Consider the following 20,746-nt stretch of genomic DNA (forward strand, 5'->3'; position numbering starts at 1 on the left):
TGGTGCAGCGGGGCGACGAGCCGACGAGGAGGAAGGAGAGGCCGGCGCGGAGACGACGGCGTTCCGGCGAAATTCGGGCGAGGAGGAGGTGATGCCGGGGAAGAAGGCGATGCCGCGGTGTCGAAGGAGGAGACGGCGGCGTCGATCGGCGCACTGGCGATGAACAGCAGCCGGCTGGAGGGAGTACAGTGGCACCAATGTCACTGGTTGCCGGCGGGGGCACCGTTCCGGCGAGTTTCCGGCGAGGAGACGGTGAGGCCGGTGAAGGGGACGGTGTTGCAGAGCCGAGGGGGGCGACGGCACGGCCGGACGATGCTCCGGTGAGGAGGGAGAGGCGGCTGGAGGTGGCCGGCAAGGAGGAATGAGAAGGGCGACGGCGGGAGTGCGCCTCCGGCGGTCACCGCGCGAAACGGAGGGTAGGCCGGCGAAGAGGAGGCGGCTGCGATGCTAGAGGAGGCGACGGCGCGGCCGGCCGGCGCACGGGCGAGGCGGCACAGGCGGCTGGAGGTCGCCGGCGGCGTGGGAGAGAGAGGGCGACGGCGGGGATGGGGCTAGAGACCACGGGGAGGCTCGGGATGGGGTTAAAACGGTAGAACGGAGTGCGGGGATCCCATTTTATAGAATGGGGGAGGGAGCCGGCCACGGGGAAGGTCGGAACGGCGGCGGGAAAGCCGGCCGGCGGCAATGGTTGGTGGCCGGAGAAAACGCGGGCGTTCCCGGCGATTGGGGGCGCCATTCAAGGGGAAAAACGGGGGAAATCAAAGAGGAATCAATGGGGATTAATTCCCCCCAATCAATTTTGGAATCCAAGGCTTAAATCGCGTGGATTCGAGGGAGGAACGAAGCTAGGTTTTCGGGGAGAGAGAGAGGAGGCCGGCTGGGAGGAGGAAGAAGGCGACGGCGGGCTGACGCGTGGGCCCCGCGCGGGGCGCGCGGTCAGCGCGCGCACGTGCGCGCTCGGGCGGGAGGGCGCCGCTCGAGTTGGGCCGGGCGGCCGGCCCAGGGGGGGGGAAGGGGGAGGCGGCTTGGGCCGGGCGGCTGGGCCGAGGCAGGCCGGGAGGAAGGAGGGGGGGGAAAGAGCCCGGGAGAGAGAGGGGGGGGAAGGGAGCTGGGCCGAGAGGGGAGGAGGCCCAAGAGAAAGAGGGAGAGAAGGAGAGGGAGAGAAAGAGAGGGAGGAAAGGGAGACTTTGGGCTGGGCTTGGCCCAAAGGAGGAAGAGGATTATTTTTAGGTTTTTCTTTTTAATAAACTTTGATAATTGTTTTTGTTGCTTAATAATTATTTCCGGTGCTCTGAAAATTCATGTAAAATTTGAGGGCTCTTTTTAGACCAAGGAGAATTTAACAAAAATTCCCCGGGCCACATTTGAATTTTTCTGGCACGTATTTTAGTGTTTGCCAATTTCTTTTCGAATTTTTAATTAATTCTATTATTCCTTTTAGCGAATGATTTTTATTCTCGGGATGAATTTATCAGGACGTGACAAATCCACCCCCCTTACAGGAATCTCGTCCCCGAGATTCGAGGAGGCTAGCAAGAAGATAGGTTGGGCGGTCTTCTCTTCTTGTCTGACTTCTTCCGCTCCGTCTTCTATAACAAACTTGCCTAGCACAACTTCTCCACTCTGGACTGCTTGGCTCGATCTCCTGTTGCAGATGGAATCTTCTCTTCACCTGACTTGTCCCTGGTTGAACCTTTAGCTGACTTCGACTGGGTTGCGGCACTTGAAGATGGGGCTTCAGTTCCAGAACTTCGCATAGCTCATATCTTTGGGGTCAACCTCATACAAGTTACCACTTCATGTTATGCGTCGATATCAGCTTGTCATTACTAGGATACCATGCTTGTTATTTACTTCTAACTTACCACTATTCACTTCATGTTGTCCTCAGTTAGCATTCAGCGTATTCCTTTACACCTTTGACCTTGATGTGTTCTTTCCCGATTTCTCTTATCAATCACCTTTCGACCTACTTCTTTGCCTGGTAATAAACATCTTTTTCGATATCTTCTATCAGTCATCTTTTGACCTTTGTCGCTAAGTACTCTTCACTCCGAGAGTTGTGGATGCTTCTGGTGGCGATGAGGTCCTTTGGTTTGCTACCTTTCAGTGAAACCTTGAAGTGTTTCGCCAAAAGCTATACGGACTGTCATTGCCTTTGATCCGAAAAAGACACATCTGAAACTCTTAGTCCAAACAAATGTCTCTTGGGTTAATCACTTGATTTGCTTCGCCATCAATCGCTAGGTTATTTGATTCATAATAGATTATGAGCTTACGGAAATGAGACCCTAGGTCTCCCTAATCAGCAACAAAATGTACACAACTCACAGCACTTGCAATCCTAACATGGATCCCTCAATAAACTTATCAAGCTCATTCATTATCTCATGTTTCTCTGTTATTACATGATTGACGGGGAACAACTATAAAACATAAGTATATGATTACTGATATAAGAGTATTATGGTTGCTTCTGACTAGCGCTAGGCTTAACAGGTACTGCATTTGCTCCAGTGACCACTTGGCGATTGGCACGTCTGCTTCCTTAACAGGTACTACCGTTGTAAATAACTTTCTTACGCTTGGGTTCTTCATCCTGTACTTGATTTCTTGGCTGCTGTGCTGGAACATCCAAAGGTACAATGCCGATACTGGCCTCTGTCTTGTCAACTGATGGCTGGGGCTGAAATTGAGCATTGACACCTTGTGGTAATGCACTCGCTGGAGTTGGAGCTGTTGCAACGCGGGCTATAGGACTGCTTCGGGATGCATGGATGACAATTCGTTGAGGAGCAAGCTTCTGATTGCAGGGAGTTGCGTGGACTGACGTGCTGGCAGCTATGTTTCTCGGTTTTGGGCACTTGTCGGCGAAATGACCCATTCCTTGACAATTGAAGCAACAGATGTCTTCCCGGACTCGGCATTTTCTTTTCTCATTTCGATTCCTCTGTCCTGGCACTGGAGTTAGGCTGAAACTGTAATCTTGGCGAGGATTGGTGTTGCCTTGATGCTTCTCTCCGTTGGAACTGGCGGGTTGGTTAGCCATCTTCTTCGTCAGCAGAAAACTGAATTGACAATCTTTTGGTACATGATCAGTTCCTTCACAAAAGAAACAAGTGATCCTGCTCGTTGGACACCTGTCGGGTGGATGGTCTTCCTCACAATGAACGCATGTAGAGGCACACGAGCTGGCAACATGACCGATTTCTCCACAACGAGAGCATGCCTTAAGTTCTATTTTATTCTGGTTAAAACCTTGGGGAGACTTCTCATCTTCATCATCGGAGGAGACTTGATCTGAATCTTCACTACCAGACACTCTACCTCCATTAGCTAAAAGATGCTCTGTCAACTGTGTTGCACCTCGGAAGGTATTTCTTCTCTGACGTCTTGTCATTCCTGGTGGAGGCCATTCTGTGCTGGTAATGATCATCTTACGGACTTCATCTTCGGTTCGCATTGGTGCTTTTCTTTTCTGCTGAGGACAGTTCCTTGCGTAGTGCCCTTGCTCATCACACATAAAACAGATGATACTTGCTTCTTTTGGGTCAACATGTGGCATGGCATGAGGGGCCTTCTGGGATGTTGGCGGTGCGCTGACTTGTGGTGTGAGTGCTTGGACTGCCTCCAACTGCACTTGAGGTTGTATTTGACTCAAGTTCAGAATTGGCGTCTGGTGCTGCTGTAGTATCTCTATAAGCAATCGGTTCTGGTTAACCAGGTGTTGGACTAGTGTCACACAACTGGTGTCTGGTGCTTCATTCACTCGGGAGCTTGAAGTACCAATGTCCTGACTTCTGACCTTATTGCCTTTCTCATTGTCAGCCATCTGTTGCAAAGGTTTGGAGAGGGAGAGAGGGAAAACAAAGGGGAGAGACAGATTAGAAACTAAGGATAGGACCTTAACAGATCTAAGTCTTTTGCTGTTATGATGTATGTTAGGCTTATTCTGCAAGTTGATTAAGCAAACAACCTAGCATGGTTACATCACACCCCACTGATGCAAACCACGCGCTACACACACAAGCAATGAAACACACGACTAACAACTCTACCCTAGAGGGCGGCTTAGGTTCTGCGATGGGTTCCCAAGATCTTCACTCCTACACAGCTGGCTTCACTACTTCCTCCATTTCGCTAGCGGATCCTGCAGTCTTCCGGAGCTTCGGCAAACAACTGACGATGTCTTCTTCTTCACTGACCTGACCATCTAGTACTAGTTGAAAATCCGAAGAAGGAAGAACGGAGTAAACCTTTTGCAAATAGCATTAGGGGAAGGAGAAAAAGGAACTTTCGCAAATAATTTTTATTTATAAAATATGTCCTTAGGTTTTATCCACTTGGCTTATCCTACAGTCGAGATGGCTCTGATACCAGCTTGTCGCGACCGGGAAAATTGCCTTTTCCCGAACGCTAGTGTATTAATCCCCGTCCCAGGAAAAGCCGGGGTACACCACACAAACATGATATAAAAGACACATCTTTATTATATCGATAATATTTACATTATTACAAAGGCACTTAAGGCCTGACAATCAAAAAAAATAAACAGCAGCGGACTAGCGGCCTACGGCTCCATCTTCACAGGCGCTCAACTGGGGTATAAGCCAGGACTCCACCTAAGACATCTTCTCCAAAGCTTCTCTTACTGAAGGGGGGAAAGATTGAGCAAGAATGAGTACAACCACAGTACTCAGCAAGCCACACCGGCAGATGCATGATTAATGCAAGGGAGGTACAAGGGAATAATAATATAGGGATTAAGTTTTGCAGTAAACAGCATTTAAAAGTCACTTAGTTGCCCAAAGCCATTTTGTAAAGACGATCCTAGAGCTACACAGTATTATTAAACAAGGCCGTGAACCCTCACGAACCTGCCTTAACCCAAGGCCTACGATGATTCGGACCGAACTGGCAACCCGACCTGGGTTCCAGCTCGTCCCAAGCCAACCCAGGCCAACCATTCCATATTTTAGTTGTTGAGCAAATTTTAAGAATTAAAACACTGACTTGGGTACATTGCTAGGCTTGCCCATATCCGAGGGCTCGGCTATTCGAATAGATTTACTCTGATCAGAGGTGTACATCTTTACCCACAAGACACATCTTTACTCCGCATTCCATGGCCTTGGAACCCGTCGTAAAGATGTGACATAGTTTCCAACCCATCCTAGCCTTAGACAAGAGTACCGACCCAATCCTACCTACGGCCGGGATACCCGGGACAGGCAGGCAGAACTGAGCCCCTAGCATTGGGCACCAACCCTCTGCCGTATGACATCTCGACTACCGGGCCGCAGCTCGTGTAGCCTTCATTTGCCCTGGAGAATGTCCATCGACGCCCGACTTCATCCATCTCCAATCCGTGTACTTTTGTTTATGACTAGACTGAGCCACAAACTAAGCCTTACCCATTAGACATGTGGAAGTACGGTAGTGCTTTGCAACAGAGGCCCGAGCTTTAGTCCTTATAGTGGCCGGGGTGCTACTTCCCACAACTGGCATGCACCCAAACCCCACCGAAAACAGGTTTTAGGGGTTTTGAAAGAGGAAGAGAGGTGTGTGTCCAATTCCAACATAAGCCAACCATTCCATGGTGTCCAAATGATATGAGAATTCCCAAAGTCTAAAGTTATAAAACCACCTAATGTTGCCTAATTATTCAGCGAAGCATCTACCTAAATTTATACTAGTGGAACCATGAATAGAGTACCCACTAGTTGGGGTTCTTATTTTCCTAGGGTGAACAAGGTAATAATAACAATAGCAATAATAATGTCATAACAAAGGTAAGTAGGCATGGCTAAATAAAACAGTGATAACGCGGGAATTTAAGCAAAGCGATAATACGATAATTTAAATCAAAATAATTTTATAAACTGGGATTCAATATGCTCAAGGGTGATGTGACTTGCCTTGCTCAGAGAGAACGGCCTTCCGAACCTTCGGCGACGACCGCGAACCACGCTTCGGGAACCTCCGGAACGACGAAAGCTACGCGAAGCACACAAGCAAAGCTACAAGCCTATGAAGAAGCAATAACAATACATAAAAACAAAGCACAGGGTTCTTTAGGTTATAACAAACATTAAGAGACTTGAACGGGTCGATTCGGAGTTCGTATGACCAAAATATGATCATCCGAGGTTTAATGCTGTTATATGGAGATTTGCGGATTATTATAATTAAGCTTTGCAACTATAAAACAGGTGTAAGCGCTAGCCTGGAAAGGACAGGAAGGCTGCGCCGTTGACATGCGGACCCCACATGTCAACCTAAAGGACCGCGGTAGACCGGGTACACAGAGGCGGTCCACGGGTCGACGGAAGCGGATCCCGTGTGTCAACCGAGGCGAGTGGCCGACAAACGGACTCCACTAGACACCACACGGGTTGCACACGTGGAAACCACGCGGCTACCGAGCGGGCACACTAACACGGACACTACACGGTCACCACCCGCACACGTGAACGACTACCGACACCGGTACACGGGTACCGGGGTCGACGACCGCACAACGGGTACGGGGCGACACCGAAAGGACGAGGGCGGGGAAGCGAGAGGACGGATCCTTACCACCACGCGACGAGGCGCGGGAACGACAACGACGAACGGGCGCGGCGGAGACAGACGGGCACAACGGAGACGAACGGCGAGGGGACGGCTTCGGCGGCGATCCTTGGACGAAGGCGAGACGCGGCCGGCACGAGGCTTGACGACGCGGAGGCGAGGACGAAGACGATGACGGGGGCTGCAGCGACCTTGACGAAGCGAGGACGACGAACGGGAACGGCTTGACGGAGGGACGAACGCCACGACGACCGGGAACGACGAGAGGACGACGACGACGACGACGACCGGGACCGGCGAGGGGGCGACGAGGGGCAGCCAGCAGCAGCTGCACGGGGACGAGGACGACGTGGAACACGCCGCTACGATGCCGACGACGGAGGCGGCGCCGCGAGACGACGAGCCGGGCGACCGATGGGACGTCGACGACGAGAACGATCGGAGACGACGATGAAACAATGATGGCAGGCAGCAGCGGCTGAGCGGAGGAGGGGACGGCGTGGAACACGCCGCTGCGATGTTGGTGAAGGTGGTGGTGCAGCGGGGCGACGAGCCGACGAGGAGGAAGGAGAGGCCGGCGCGGAGACGACGGCGTTCCGGCGAAATTCGGGCGAGGAGGAGGTGATGCCGGGGAAGAAGGCGATGCCGCGGTGTCGAAGGAGGAGACGGCGGCGTCGATCGGCGCACTGGCGATGAACAGCAGCCGGCTGGAGGGAGTACAGTGGCACCAATGTCACTGGTTGCCGGCGGGGGCACCGTTCCGGCGAGTTTCCGGCGAGGAGACGGTGAGGCCGGTGAAGGGGACGGTGTTGCAGAGCCGAGGGGGGCGACGGCACGGCCGGACGATGCTCCGGTGAGGAGGGAGAGGCGGCTGGAGGTGGCCGGCAAGGAGGAATGAGAAGGGCGACGGCGGGAGTGCGCCTCCGGCGGTCACCGCGCGAAACGGAGGGTAGGCCGGCGAAGAGGAGGCGGCTGCGATGCTAGAGGAGGCGACGGCGCGGCCGGCCGGCGCACGGGCGAGGCGGCACAGGCGGCTGGAGGTCGCCGGCGGCGTGGGAGAGAGAGGGCGACGGCGGGGATGGGGCTAGAGACCACGGGGAGGCTCGGGATGGGGTTAAAACGGTAGAACGGAGTGCGGGGATCCCATTTTATAGAATGGGGGAGGGAGCCGGCCACGGGGAAGGTCGGAACGGCGGCGGGAAAGCCGGCCGGCGGCAATGGTTGGTGGCCGGAGAAAACGCGGGCGTTCCCGGCGATTGGGGGCGCCATTCAAGGGGAAAAACGGGGGAAATCAAAGAGGAATCAATGGGGATTAATTCCCCCCAATCAATTTTGGAATCCAAGGCTTAAATCGCGTGGATTCGAGGGAGGAACGAAGCTAGGTTTTCGGGGAGAGAGAGAGGAGGCCGGCTGGGAGGAGGAAGAAGGCGACGGCGGGCTGACGCGTGGGCCCCGCGCGGGGCGCGCGGTCAGCGCGCGCACGTGCGCGCTCGGGCGGGAGGGCGCCGCTCGAGTTGGGCCGGGCGGCCGGCCCAGGGGGGGGGAAGGGGGAGGCGGCTTGGGCCGGGCGGCTGGGCCGAGGCAGGCCGGGAGGAAGGAGGGGGGGGGGAAAGAGCCCGGGAGAGAGAGGGGGGGGAAGGGAGCTGGGCCGAGAGGGGAGGAGGCCCAAGAGAAAGAGGGAGAGAAGGAGAGGGAGAGAAAGAGAGGGAGGAAAGGGAGACTTTGGGCTGGGCTTGGCCCAAAGGAGGAAGAGGATTATTTTTAGGTTTTTCTTTTTAATAAACTTTGATAATTGTTTTTGTTGCTTAATAATTATTTCCGGTGCTCTGAAAATTCAAGTAAAATTTGAGGGCTCTTTTTAGACCAAGGAGAATTTAACAAAAATTCCCCGGGCCACATTTGAATTTTTCTGGCACGTATTTTAGTGTTTGCCAATTTCTTTTCGAATTTTTAATTAATTCTATTATTCCTTTTAGCGAATGATTTTTATTCTCGGGATGAATTTATCAGGACGTGACACGTGAGCCTCCTCCCGACAACTAAAACTTGACTCACAAGGAGTTTTTGTGAAATAAATCACTTTGCCAAAAGGGCAGCTTTCGCAAATAAAACCTTAGCCTCCTTGTTTAAACCGAACATATCATTCTTTCCCCTGGCTTGCTGAGTACGTTAAATACTCACCCTTGCCCCTTATAATAAGCTATAGAGTTCGAAGACGAAGACGTCGACCCGACCGTTGAGGAGTATCTCTACGAGCAAGCCGAGTATGAAGACTTCTAGATGTTTCGTGCCTAGCCCCAAGCCTCGCCTGTGGAATAAGTTAGTTGCCTAGGTTCTTTGCCTAGTGCATAGTTGCTTAGTCGCTTAGTCTGTCCGCGTTGTTCGCTTATGTACCATCGCTTTATGTTTTTCTATGATGTTGTGTTTTCATCTATGGACCTATCCATGATGGCAACTTTGTAAGGACTACTACCCAGTGATGTAATAAAGTAGTTACTTAGATTCCACATTTATTTTGTGTGTACCAGCTAGTGTATCCTGGGACTGGTACCATCTCACAAGTAATGCATAACACCCTGGTGTGAGTTAGCTGTGTTTATGGCTAACGAATGTCAAGGCGTTACAATCAAGCAGTGGGCAAGGTGGGAGTAGGCCCTCGAAGTGAAATACCCAAGCCTCGATCACTAGGGGTAGTTCTTCCTTCAATCCAAAGGTGGTGAATTCTAAACCACTCACAACCGGCGCTGGGCCTTCTCCACAATCTCCTTGGAGAGGTCACCAGGCAACACCTCCACAAGCCGTCTAGGAGACGGCAACCTCCAAGAGTAACAAGCGATGACCCGGCTCGCAGATGATCAAGCGCCACACTATCTTTGCAATCAAGCAAATGCACTTGACTCTTGACTAATCAACCCTCAATCACACCTAATAGATGAACACAAGCACTAGAGAGTGTGAGAGAGTGTGAGAGAGTGTGCAAAGGGTGTATGCAAGAGAAGCAAGTGCCAAGAGAGTCCCCTTGCTGCTGGTGGGGGAGTGTTTATACCCCCACCAACAAAACCTAGCCATTAGAGGAGAAATCCCTCAACTATGTGCACTGCCGATCAGATCGCCATTGTCTGGCAGGTCAGACCGAACTACTTTGTAACGGCTAGAAAACTAGCCATTACAGTGCAATTATTGATCCCACTCAGCCCAACCGGTCAGACCGCCATACGGTGGCCGGTCAGACTGGCCACGGCTCGGTCAGACCGGCCATGGCTCGGTCAGACCGCCACTAGCTCTGTCTGACCGACTGTGGCTCTGGCGGCTCGGGTTTTCCACCCCAGAGCACACCACCTAGGCCCACAGCCACCTTCCAAGGGGTCGGTCAGACCGGCATTGAGCCATCGGTCAGACCAACATCTACCCGCCAGTCAGACCAGCCCCAGACAGAGAGAAATGAATATAGATTGAGAACCAAGTCTAAATACAAATGACCTAATGTGGCATTTTAATCATCTCTTTGTTTAGGTCATTACCCCTCTTGATAGTACGGCAAAGCTATAAATACAACTAGCAAATTTTGATCGCCTAACTCCTCGATCAATTAAAATAAAAACCTCTAGTTTTACCATCTTCGTTCCTTTTGCTTTGCGCCATCGAATTTAGTCCAGGGTAATCATCCATGAACACATATCACGTGGTCCTAACTCAAAATATATAACTCAAGAGAACAGTTAGTCCACAATTAGCTCTTGTCATTAATTATCAAAATTAACAACCGGGGCCTAGATGCTTCAGTCAGCGACGAGGAGTCATGATCTTTAGTACGTGTTGAAGGAAACTGTTGTAAAGATATATATATATATATATATATATATATATATATATATATATATATATATATATATATATATATGTGGGATTGTGGGACTCGAACTCAAGATCTCTCACCTCAGCCCTCACGCGCGTTACCATCCCACCTACTACACACATCTGACTTCGATAAAGATACTTTCTTTTTAAACTAACCCTAGAGACATCTTTAGTCTGGGTTGATGTTACCAACCGGTATAAAACGTGTTGCCAACCGGTACTAAAAATATCTTTAATCCGGGTTGATGTTACCAACCAATACTAAAGATGCATTTTTAGTACCAGTTGGTGTTACCAACTGGAACTTAAGGTATGTTTAGGGACTTGGGCTTTTCGAACTGGTACTAAAGCATATTTAGTACCGGTTCATCAGGTATATTTGTGTTTTGGGACTAGGATAAAAGATTTCTCTAGTAGTGTACGGATGTAAGAATATGTGCTAGTGGGATTTAGCTTTCACGGGTGCAGAGAAATCAATTTCTAGGAACCTAGCAACGGCTTTCATGGTCATTTGTTGAACCACCTTTAGCCAAGTATCTACAAAAATTACGTATTGTGCACACGCACAAAAGAGCCATGCATCCCATGAAAATACTAAACAAAGCAAAGGCTCTCCATGTCACTTCTCCTTTTAATCCTAACGATCGACCCAATTCTTCAAGTACTAGACAAAGCAACGGAGGATGGCACCTTATCATGTCTAAGTGGCCGGCAAGCTAGGATGCGAACATCCCTCTACGCAGATGATATCGCAATCTTCGTCGCACCAACCTAACGGGATGTTTTCATCCTTAGCTCAAACCCTAGAGGTCTTTGGTGAATCCACGGGCTTGCACTACTTAGAAAAAGCATTTTACCCGATGTGGGGTCTTTTTTTCGCAGGCAGATATGACCCTTGGAGCCAAATGACCGCCTACAAAAATATAAATCGGGGTGAAATTCGCTGTCAGACCACTTAAGCGGCGCCTGCGAAAATAATTTTCGCAGGCGGACCATTTAAGCGGTCCGCATGCAAAAATCGTACCTACCCCAAAAAAAAAACTTAACTCCTTATCTTCTCCTCTCACCCCCTCCCCATCACTCATTTCCCTCTCAACTCTCTCTCTCTCCCTCCCTCAACACTTCTCCTCTCCCCACCGTCCGGGCCCATCATCCCCCTCCCCTCCCTCCCTCCCCGCCGGAGGGGGAGCGACGGCGGTGGCGCGGACGCAGCGGCGGCGGCACGGACACGGAGGCGGTGGCGTGGACGGCGACTGTGGTGGTGCGGAGCCTGTGGTCGGGGCGCATTTTTTTGTTCGTCCAGAGGATTTTCGCAGGCGGGCCATTGGGTGATGATTTTCGCAGGCGTTTATCTACAGGCGGTCCTTCCCCCGCCTAGAAAAACTACTTTTGGCCGCCTGCAAAAATGCTTTTTCTAGTAGTGTTGAGAGCTAATTCACCTGCGGAAGAGTCAAGTGGCACCAATTCACTGCTTTTAGATTAACCTAAACAACATCATGACGAACTTCCTTGCCACACAAGGTGATTTCCTGATCACCTATCTAGGCCTACCCCTCTCGTTGACGAAACTTGGGAAAGCGCATCATCAACCGCTGATAGGCAAGGCAGCATACACGCTTCCTCCTTAGCAGGGAAAACTCCTCAACCATGCGGGAAGAACAACTGGTCAAAACGGTTCTCATGGCCCAGGCGATCTACCACTTAACTTCAATCAAGTTACCTAAGGCCATGTTCCAAGCATTGGACAAGATAAAACGAAAACTCCTTTGGGCCGGTAGTGTAAACCTCTCCGGTGCCCCCCGGGGGGATGCAAAATTAACTGGAATACAGACCGAAAGACCTAAGTGGTCTCGGCGCACTGGACCTTCAACGTTTTGCTCGAGCACTAAGCTCTGCGCTGGCTTTGGTTTGAATTGGTGGCGCTAGACAAACCTTTGGTGCAGCATGCCGGTGCCTTGCAAATTGCAATGAGAAATACTACAAGGCTATGTTTAATGCGGCAATGGAAATCAGGGTCAGCACGACAACAAGACGATCTTCTTGAACGACAAATGGTTGAATGGCCAAATCCCGTGGTCCATTGCACCGAATATCTACGCGTCTCAAGAAGGAAGAACATATCAGTTAACTAGGCTATTTCAAACAACAATTGGGTAGGTGACCTCCTGTCTATGCACTATGCCACGGCCCAGCATTTTCAACAATTTGTCAAGCTCCGGATGCAAATCCAAACAATCGACCTGCTGCCAAACACCGAAGACTGCATCAAGTGGAGGTTCACTGAGCACGGCCAATACTCGTCCAAATCAGCCTACATGATACAGTTCAAAGGAGCAATAAAAATAGTTTTTTAAGAACATCATATGGGACACATGGGCACCATCGAAGTGCAAATTCTTCGCCTAGCTAATCATACAAAATATTGTTTGGATGGCTGACAGATTACAAGCGCGCCAATGGCCCAACCAATGGTTCTGCCCACTATGCTGAGCTACACCAGAATATGTAGTTCACCTTCTGATCCATTGCAGATTGACAAGAAGAATTTGGGACTCAGTCGCAGCAACTCAGTACAAGATTGGTGGAACCTCCTCCTCACCTTACTGAACGCGCCAATGTAGCCCATAAAATCCCTAATCATCCACATCTCTTGGGAGCTTTGGAAGGAAAAAAAAACTCCAAAGTGTTCATGGAGCTTGCAAACACACCAATGAGCATCCTGGCAAAAATCAAGGAAGAGGCCACACTGGGTAGCGGTAGGGGTGAAAAGCTTATCTGAGTTCTGTCCTCTAGGAGAGTAGAACTCAGAGTTGGTCCGGGATAACCGAAACTCCCACCCCTTGAGGTAAATAATGAGGTGAAAAATTAATGTAGGTTATTCCTTGATGAAAAAAGGCAACAGTGCAGACAACAAAGTCATTCCTGATGACACTGGGCGACTTCCTCCACCTCGCTGCATCACCACTCTAGCTCGTCCTTCCCAAATGGTGACATGCAAGTGATGGCGCCGCATAGTCACCAACGCCAACTTCCTATGTTGCTTTGATCACCCCGTCCGTGGAAGGTTGGCAAGTACTACCATCACTGCCTCCGATAGTCATGTCCTAACAACTACCATAGCCGCACCTTTTGTCCGTTTTACCTCACCGCTAGAAATGATTGGCCTCGATGCAAACTACTTCTTCCTTGATTTCATATAACACCCCGATGTTCGGACCGTTAAAAACTATTTTAATAAAAAAATCTATTTTCAAACATTTTGGTTGTTTAAATGTTATTAAGGACATAAGCACCAAAAGATTTTAGTTGAATCCTTCCTTGCGACCATTAAAATTCCCCGTCCAAAAATCCCTATCAAAATTTCAATCATAGGATTTGAATTTCTCAATTCGAAATTACTCCAAAGTTCTTCCAAAATTTGGGCCAGCAGTATAATGACGCTAGGGCAACCGGCCGCTCCCTCACTTCTCTTGCTACCACCTCTCTCTGTTGTCCTCTTTCGCTACCCACCACATATAAATCCGTGGTCATCCCCTCTTCTTCTCCAACCTCAGCCCACAGCGCCGTGCTTCAACCCTGAGCTCGCCGCCACCGCAAGGGCAGACTACCACTATGGGACGCGCTTAGGCTAGGCCGGGCAGCCCACGGGCCTTCCTGGCCGGGCAGCCCACGGGCCTTTTCTCCTTTTTCATTCCTCCGATGTCCATTTTACCCACCTCCGACCTGACCGTACCTGTCATCCTCTAAATCAAATCCAAATTATTTTTTCGAAAGTCTTAATTTTCTATAATCCCAAAAATGTTTTTGATTTCTAAGCTCCATATCTTTCCATCTGTAGCTCCGATTAATCCAATTCAAGTCTCAATTTTTCTTGAAATTGAGATCTATCTATCGACGAGCTATACTCGACAATGGTATTTATAGAGTATGGGGTCGTTTGTACCTAGATATACACAAGATTATAATAAGGAGACCAATGGAAGAACAATGATTTATATTGATTTGGGTTCTCAGGATGAGTAACAACTCTACTCAAGTTTATATGTGTATCTTGAAAAAAAACACCGTACCATACGGATTACAAAGGGGAGCAAGTTAGATAATCTAACCTGCCGATTTGGATATGCCGAGTACGTCTCGATGAGTTGGTATCGACAACTAAGGCTCTGACTCTTCCAGATTATCTCTCAATGTGGCTTTGACTATGGCTTGTGATTCGATGTTTCTCCTCCCCACAACGGGCCTTGTATTTGTACGGATGTCTTCTCCAAGTAGAATATGGGCTGAACAAAACCTTGTATTCTTTGGGTTGAACTCCAATGTCTTTTATTCCCACGAAAACAGTTTCTTTCCTGACTCACCTTATTACCATACTTGAATATACATTTCCGTATATCACGAGAATCCATATATGAGAGGTATGTCTTACCTGTAACACTAACTCTATCTAATACTATTAGTTATTAATAATACTACATCCGTATCATATTATAAGTTGTTTTGACTTCTTTAAGATTGACTAAATTTATAAAAAAAATTAGTAATATCTATAATACCTAAATAGTTTTATAAAACTAACATTTAATATATTTTAATAATATGTTTGTTTTGTTTTAAAAATGGACATATATTTTTCTATAAACTTGATTAAATTTTAAAAGTTTGAGAAAAAAATTAAAGTGACTTATAATATAAAACGGAGGGAGTAGTATTTTATTTTTAAGTTATTTTGGTTCTCTCTTTTTCGTGCGTACTCAAACATTGACGTACGGAGATTAGTTCCGACGCGAATATTCGAAGATTTTGAAGATGAAGACCGAGGCATGTCACTCTTTGATTACATTGCTTCCAGATTATAGAATGTTTTTGCAAAATGGTATGGCTAATGTGAACGATAAACCTGACCGGTCGCTTGACGGGCCAAGAACACTTTTCGACCTAAGGCATCAATATTCCGCCAGCAATATTATTGCGCTTGAAACATCATGCAACGCAAAGTGAATGCATGCAACTGTCGAAACAGTTTTGGACCAGCCAGAATCAATCCACATCTCATCAGCATCGTCTCCTCCCACTAATCTGATCAGCATCCGTAGCCTGCAAAGCCCGCGGCCATGGCAACTCGCAGGGGTAAGCCACCCCGGCATACTTGTTCCTCTCATGCCACCGCTCCACCGCCATCGTCTCCAGCTCGACGGAGAAGAGCCAAGTGTCCTCCACCGGCGGCGTCAGCAGCACATACGCCGCGCTCGCCGCGACAACGATGGCTTCTCCGTTCTGCTCCTGGAAGTACCCCTCGTCGTACCCTGGCAGGCCCCGTGCCGCCGCCGGCAACCAAACCCGCTTCTCGAGCACCCACTCGCCGTCGCCGTCGAGCTGCGCGAACACCTTGAGGTCGTTGTTTATCACACGGACCACGCGCATGGCGACGCCGTCGCCGCCGGCGATGATCCGGAACGTCCGCTTGTCGTAGCTCTCGCGGACGTTCTCCGGGAACGTCACGAGGGAGAATCCCGCGGTGGTCTCGTCGAGGACGAGCATGTCGCCGCCTTCGTCGCCCTCGATTTCCCAGTAGACGCGGCCATTTGCACGCCCCACGAAGCTCGTGGCGTCGAGCCTTACATGCTCTAGTGTGACGTCGCCACCGGCGGCTGTGCTGTGCGGTAGGCGCCAGCCGCCGCCGCCGCTGCCGGAGGTGAACGTGCAGGCCAATGTCTCGCTGAGAGGGAGAATATAGTTCAGCAGGTAACGATCGTAGAGTGCGCAGATGACCTTGAAGTTGGACATGCCGATGCGGCCGCCGTCGCCGTCGCCGTCGAGGAGGAAGACGCCGAGGCACTGGTAACCGCTGAGGTCGGGAGGACAGAGGATACCCTGGTGGCACCGCGTCAGGGGCTCGCAGACGACGATGTCGGGGAAGGTGAAGCAGTGGCGCCGCGCCGGTGAGCCGTCGCCGGTGCGTTGCTTCATCTTGGTGAGGAGGAGAAGGCCGCCGCGGGAGTCGGCGAGCTCCCAGGAGTAGCCGCTCTCGCAGTCCGGGAGGAAATCGAGGGAGGAGAACCGGCGGCGATCGGTGTCGGCGAGCTCGTCGGAGGGGACGAAGACGAAGCTCCTGCCACCATCAGGGAATGCCCCCGGCGCCGCCTGCCTGTCGTACGCGTCGTCGACGGTGTGGTAGTGCCCGGCGACGTGGTGGGTCGCGCCGTGGAGTGAGCGGAAGGCGTCGAGGAAGCCGGCGGCGGTGACAACGCGGCGCCACCGCTTGCACGCGTACGCCGCGCGGACGAGGCAGGCGGAGGAGCCGAGGCAGAGGAGGATGTCCTGGAGGAGGTGGTCGGGGACGTCGTCCACGGTCGTCGTCGTCGTCCCGCCGTCGACGACCTTGGGTGGGTCGACCGGCGGCTTCCTCCGCGCCTTGTTAAGCTTGCCCCCTCGCCGACCGCGGCGGCGCGTCTCCGTCGGCGTCGCGTCTCCGTCGGCGTCGCCATGGGCAGTGGCACCAGGTGTGTGAAGACGTGACGTGACTGTGTGTTAGGGTCACGCGCGAGAGAGATTAGTACTAAGCCCACGGCCACGATCTCGGTCAGCTTGTTTGACTGACGACGCGTTTTTTCCTTATTAAGAGCGTGTGTAGTGTAAGCGTGGGGCGCGCGGCAAGTACGTCGCGTAAAAAGCTGACTCCATATGCGCGTGGATAGCTGCTTCGTCCGCTAGAATATCTGGAAAATGGGCTGCACATGTATTGCATGGTTGAACGTGCGGGTGACGAGGAAAGCGTACGTGGGTCATTGTCGAATATGCTTCGCATGCCACTAATTAAGCTCGAATTTGATTAACTGAATCTTTTCTTCTTGAAACTGATTGTGTGTCTAGCTAGACGGATTGGCTTAGAAAATTTGGGCACTACTTTAAAACAATCATTTTTGCCGTCGGACAAATCAGTTATAACACGAGGCTAATCCCCGCGAAAATAGTGTATTTTCGTAGGTCGCCTAAGAAAGTATTTACAAAGCGCAAAAAAAAAACCTAACAAATTCAAAAATTCCATATTCGAGCATATTCAAATGCCCCCGATCCATTCAACAAATTTATTCATCAAATTCATCAAATATCACACAAAGCAAAAAAAATCTTCGCCGGTCGAAGCCGCCGGCGCAGCCTGAGAGCCACCACCCAACCTACCAAAGCCGCTGCTAGTTGAAGTCGAAGCCGCTTTCGAGAACGGCCTGAGGCGTCGGTGATGGACCCGCTCACCTGAGACTGCTGGGTGGTGGATCCATGTGCCCCAAGCTAGCTAGCGGCGGATCCAACCGTTGTCGTCGTCGCGGCCGACGGTGGATCCAGGCGCTGTTGCCATCGTCGTCGCGGCCGTCATTGTTGTCCCGGCCAGCGGCCGATCCATGCGCCCAAGGCTAGTTGGTGGCGGATCCAGATTTTTGTCGTCGTCACGGTCGGCAGTGGATTCATGCACTGTCGCCACCGTCGTCGTCACGGCCAGCGATAGATCTACGCACCGTCGCCGTGGCTATCATTGTCACCGCCTGAGGGAAAAGAGGAAGGCCGGATGAGTTGGTGAGGGGACAGGGATGGAGGTGGAGGAGAAGAGGAGATGGAGGAGGATTTGGCCACTGTTGTAAGCTCAATTCTGGCCATAAGTGATTGCACATATTTAGTAGTAGTTCTGCCTAGCTTCTTCTCTAATGTCAAAGGGTTCAAAAGAGCATCGATTTTATAACATAAATGCATGCATCCCTTGCATGATTTTCAAATGATTTTAAAATTTTCAAACAAAATTTTGTTGCAGAGGTCATAATATCATCATATAGCTCTCTTCATGAACATACAACACTAAATCCAATCTACACATTCAAGAAAAGCAAGGGCCATGTTTATATCATCTTACAAGATTAAAGGGTATTATTCCAATCAATAGACACAGATGTTAGGGCAACGACCATATATATCCAAATCTTCTACAATTCACGGTGCAAGCGCTTAAGGTAGGTGGCCACGGAAGCTCACACGGATACGCAACACTTGCGTACTTGCATTCCGTCACCTCCATGGTCTCAAGGTCGATGGAGACCATCCATGTCGTCTTCTCCTCCACCGGCGTCACAACAGCACACGACGTGCTCACCGTGACGATGTCCACTCCGCCGCAAAAACAGCTCTCCTTGTAGCCTTGTAGCCTACGAGTAGCCTCCACCAAATGGAGGCTCTTCTCAAGAACCAACTCATCAGTGTCGCACAACCATGTCACAACACGGAGAGTCTCTCCCTCTAAGACGACGACGCGCACGTTGTGACGGTCGCCATTGCCGTCGACGATAGCTCGCAGCTCTGACCCTCGCACACCCGCTGGCGTGCGTAAAATGTGGGGATCAATCCCATTCTCATCGAGAATTAGCAGTGACCCTTCGTCTTCCTTGATCGCCCAGAATATCGAGCCCCCAGCATGGCCAAGAAAACGAAGGGAATCCCTATCATGGAGATGGATACCGGGTCTGGTTCTGAGATGCGTGACGACGACGTACCACTCGAAAAGCTTGGGTACCTCATCATCTTCGTCGGGCTTCATGTGCCGGGTCCAATCCCACATGTCCTCCATGTACTCGCAAACAGTAATCGTGCCAACATCTCCGGACACACCGAAGTATGGCTGGTACACCACGCATGTCACCTTGAAATTGGACATGGAGAAGCTGCCGTTGCGGTCGAAGTCGAGGAGGAACACGCCGACGCAGTGGTGGTACTTCATCACCTCCATGCGAGGGATCACCTTGTGCCGCCGTGTGACCGGCTCGCAGACGACGAGGTCGGGGAAGCAGCGGCGCATCCAGTTGGATTTCTTTTTCTTGGCGAGGAGGAGGAGGCTGCCACGGCTATCGACGATCTCCCACCGCGAGCCGCCACCGGGGAGGAAGTCGAGGGAGAAGCGGCGGCGGCGGCGGCCGGTGGTGAGAAACTCCGGCGAGGTGGGGACGAACGCGACGCTGCTGCAGCAGCCTCTGGGTTTGGGAGTAGTGAAGGATGGTGGATGGAGACGGTGGTGGTAGTGGCCCACGATCTGATGCGGTGGTATGTCGTAGTCGAGGACGAAGCTCTGTTGGGTGATGACTCGGCGCCACCGCTGGCATGTCGCCGCGGCGCGGACGAGCGAGAGAGACGAATCGAGGTTTTGGAGGATGAGCTCCAGGAGCTTGTCGGGGACGTCGTGCAGCGTCGTCGGCGGTGGCCTGCCATTGCCGGACGCTGTTGTTGACCCCTTGGTCGTCGGCCTCGCCGTCGCCGGTGCTTTGCTGCTGTTGTTTGTACTGCAGCAAGGAGCTTTCTCCTTTGCCATGTATAGGAGGAGATCAGTACTGTACTAGCTACACTACTGGATGTTCAGATCGATATCTACCATGGATTGGCTATATGTATATATAGGTTGTAATTAAGTAGCCACACGTTTGCTATCTTGTCCTACAATTAATTAAACTAATGTTTTTGGTGTGTGATTTCGCACATGCTAGAGTAGGGAAGAGTTCCCTCCAAGTAGTTTCGCTAGCTGCTGAGTTCACATTGTTTTTTGTTTCAAAAGAGAAGACCCAGCATTGCTGGTGGTGTTATATTAGAATTTTGCATACTTTAGCTAGTCAGCAAACACGCTTTATGGCAAAGACATGTGCCTGCATGCGTGACTGAGTCGTGAGTCCATAGGAGAAAAAAAGGAGCTGCTTTCTAAAAGCTAGCGAGACAAGTGGAGAAGAACTTATCTTATCTTCTCGGCGAGAAAATCAAGCATATGTTCTTCCGACAAGCATCTGTACATATTAAGAACATTTCACTGTACAGGAGTATTATTGGAGCGCTAATTTTCTGAGTCGCCTGCAAATCAGGCGTCCGATTTTTTTCTCAAAAATTGGACGCTGTGTCACTAAGTAGACTGAAAATATTTCGCTAAATAGATCGAAAATGTTTCAATCTTTTAAAAAGCTGAAACACAACAAAATCACCTCATAAAACATTTTGCTACAACATATGAAACAACGGTTTCCACAAAATCGGGCGTTGTTTCACCATATATAAAAATAATATTTTAGCAAATAGAGAAATAATGTTTCAATTCTTAAAAAAAAAAGTGAAATACAATTAGATCGCTAGATGAAACAATTTGGTTTAACATATGCAAAATGATTTTAAGCCATTGCAACTCTTAAACCATCTGCATCAACAAACCACGTGTCAATCAAGATAAAATTATTAAGACAGTATCAAAAATCTACAGCAATTTTTGGTACATACATAATGAAACATCATGAGTACACTA

General features: G+C 50.3%; 2 protein-coding genes across 2 annotated transcripts; both read right to left on the bottom strand.

Annotated features, from left to right (window-relative positions):
* Window positions 1-15,249: 15,249 nt before the first annotated feature.
* LOC4346786 (uncharacterized) lies at window positions 15,250-16,959 on the bottom strand. The gene has a single exon (XM_015755662.3). It carries the CDS (start codon window positions 16,399-16,401, stop codon window positions 15,487-15,489), a length of 915 nt encoding a protein of 304 aa, XP_015611148.3. The 5' UTR covers window positions 16,402-16,959; the 3' UTR covers window positions 15,250-15,486.
* Window positions 16,960-18,303: 1,344 nt separating this feature from the next.
* LOC4346787 (uncharacterized) lies at window positions 18,304-19,831 on the bottom strand. The gene has a single exon (XM_015755154.3). The coding sequence runs from the start codon at window positions 19,775-19,777 to the stop codon at window positions 18,374-18,376; it is 1,404 nt and encodes a 467-aa protein (XP_015610640.1). The 5' UTR covers window positions 19,778-19,831; the 3' UTR covers window positions 18,304-18,373.
* Between the last annotated feature and the right edge of the window lie 915 nt (window positions 19,832-20,746).

This window comes from Oryza sativa, chromosome 9 (assembly GCF_034140825.1).
Source record: "Oryza sativa Japonica Group chromosome 9, ASM3414082v1".
NCBI classification, from domain to species: Eukaryota; Viridiplantae; Streptophyta; class Magnoliopsida; order Poales; family Poaceae; genus Oryza; species Oryza sativa.

What these genes read in the sequence shown, in the direction of transcription:
- LOC4346786 (XM_015755662.3), bottom strand. Translation starts at nt 16,401, where the DNA reads ATGAAGCAACGCACCGGCGACGGCTCACCGGCGCGGCGCCACTGCTTC.
- LOC4346787 (XM_015755154.3), bottom strand. Translation starts at nt 19,777, where the DNA reads ATGGCAAAGGAGAAAGCTCCTTGCTGCAGTACAAACAACAGCAGCAAA.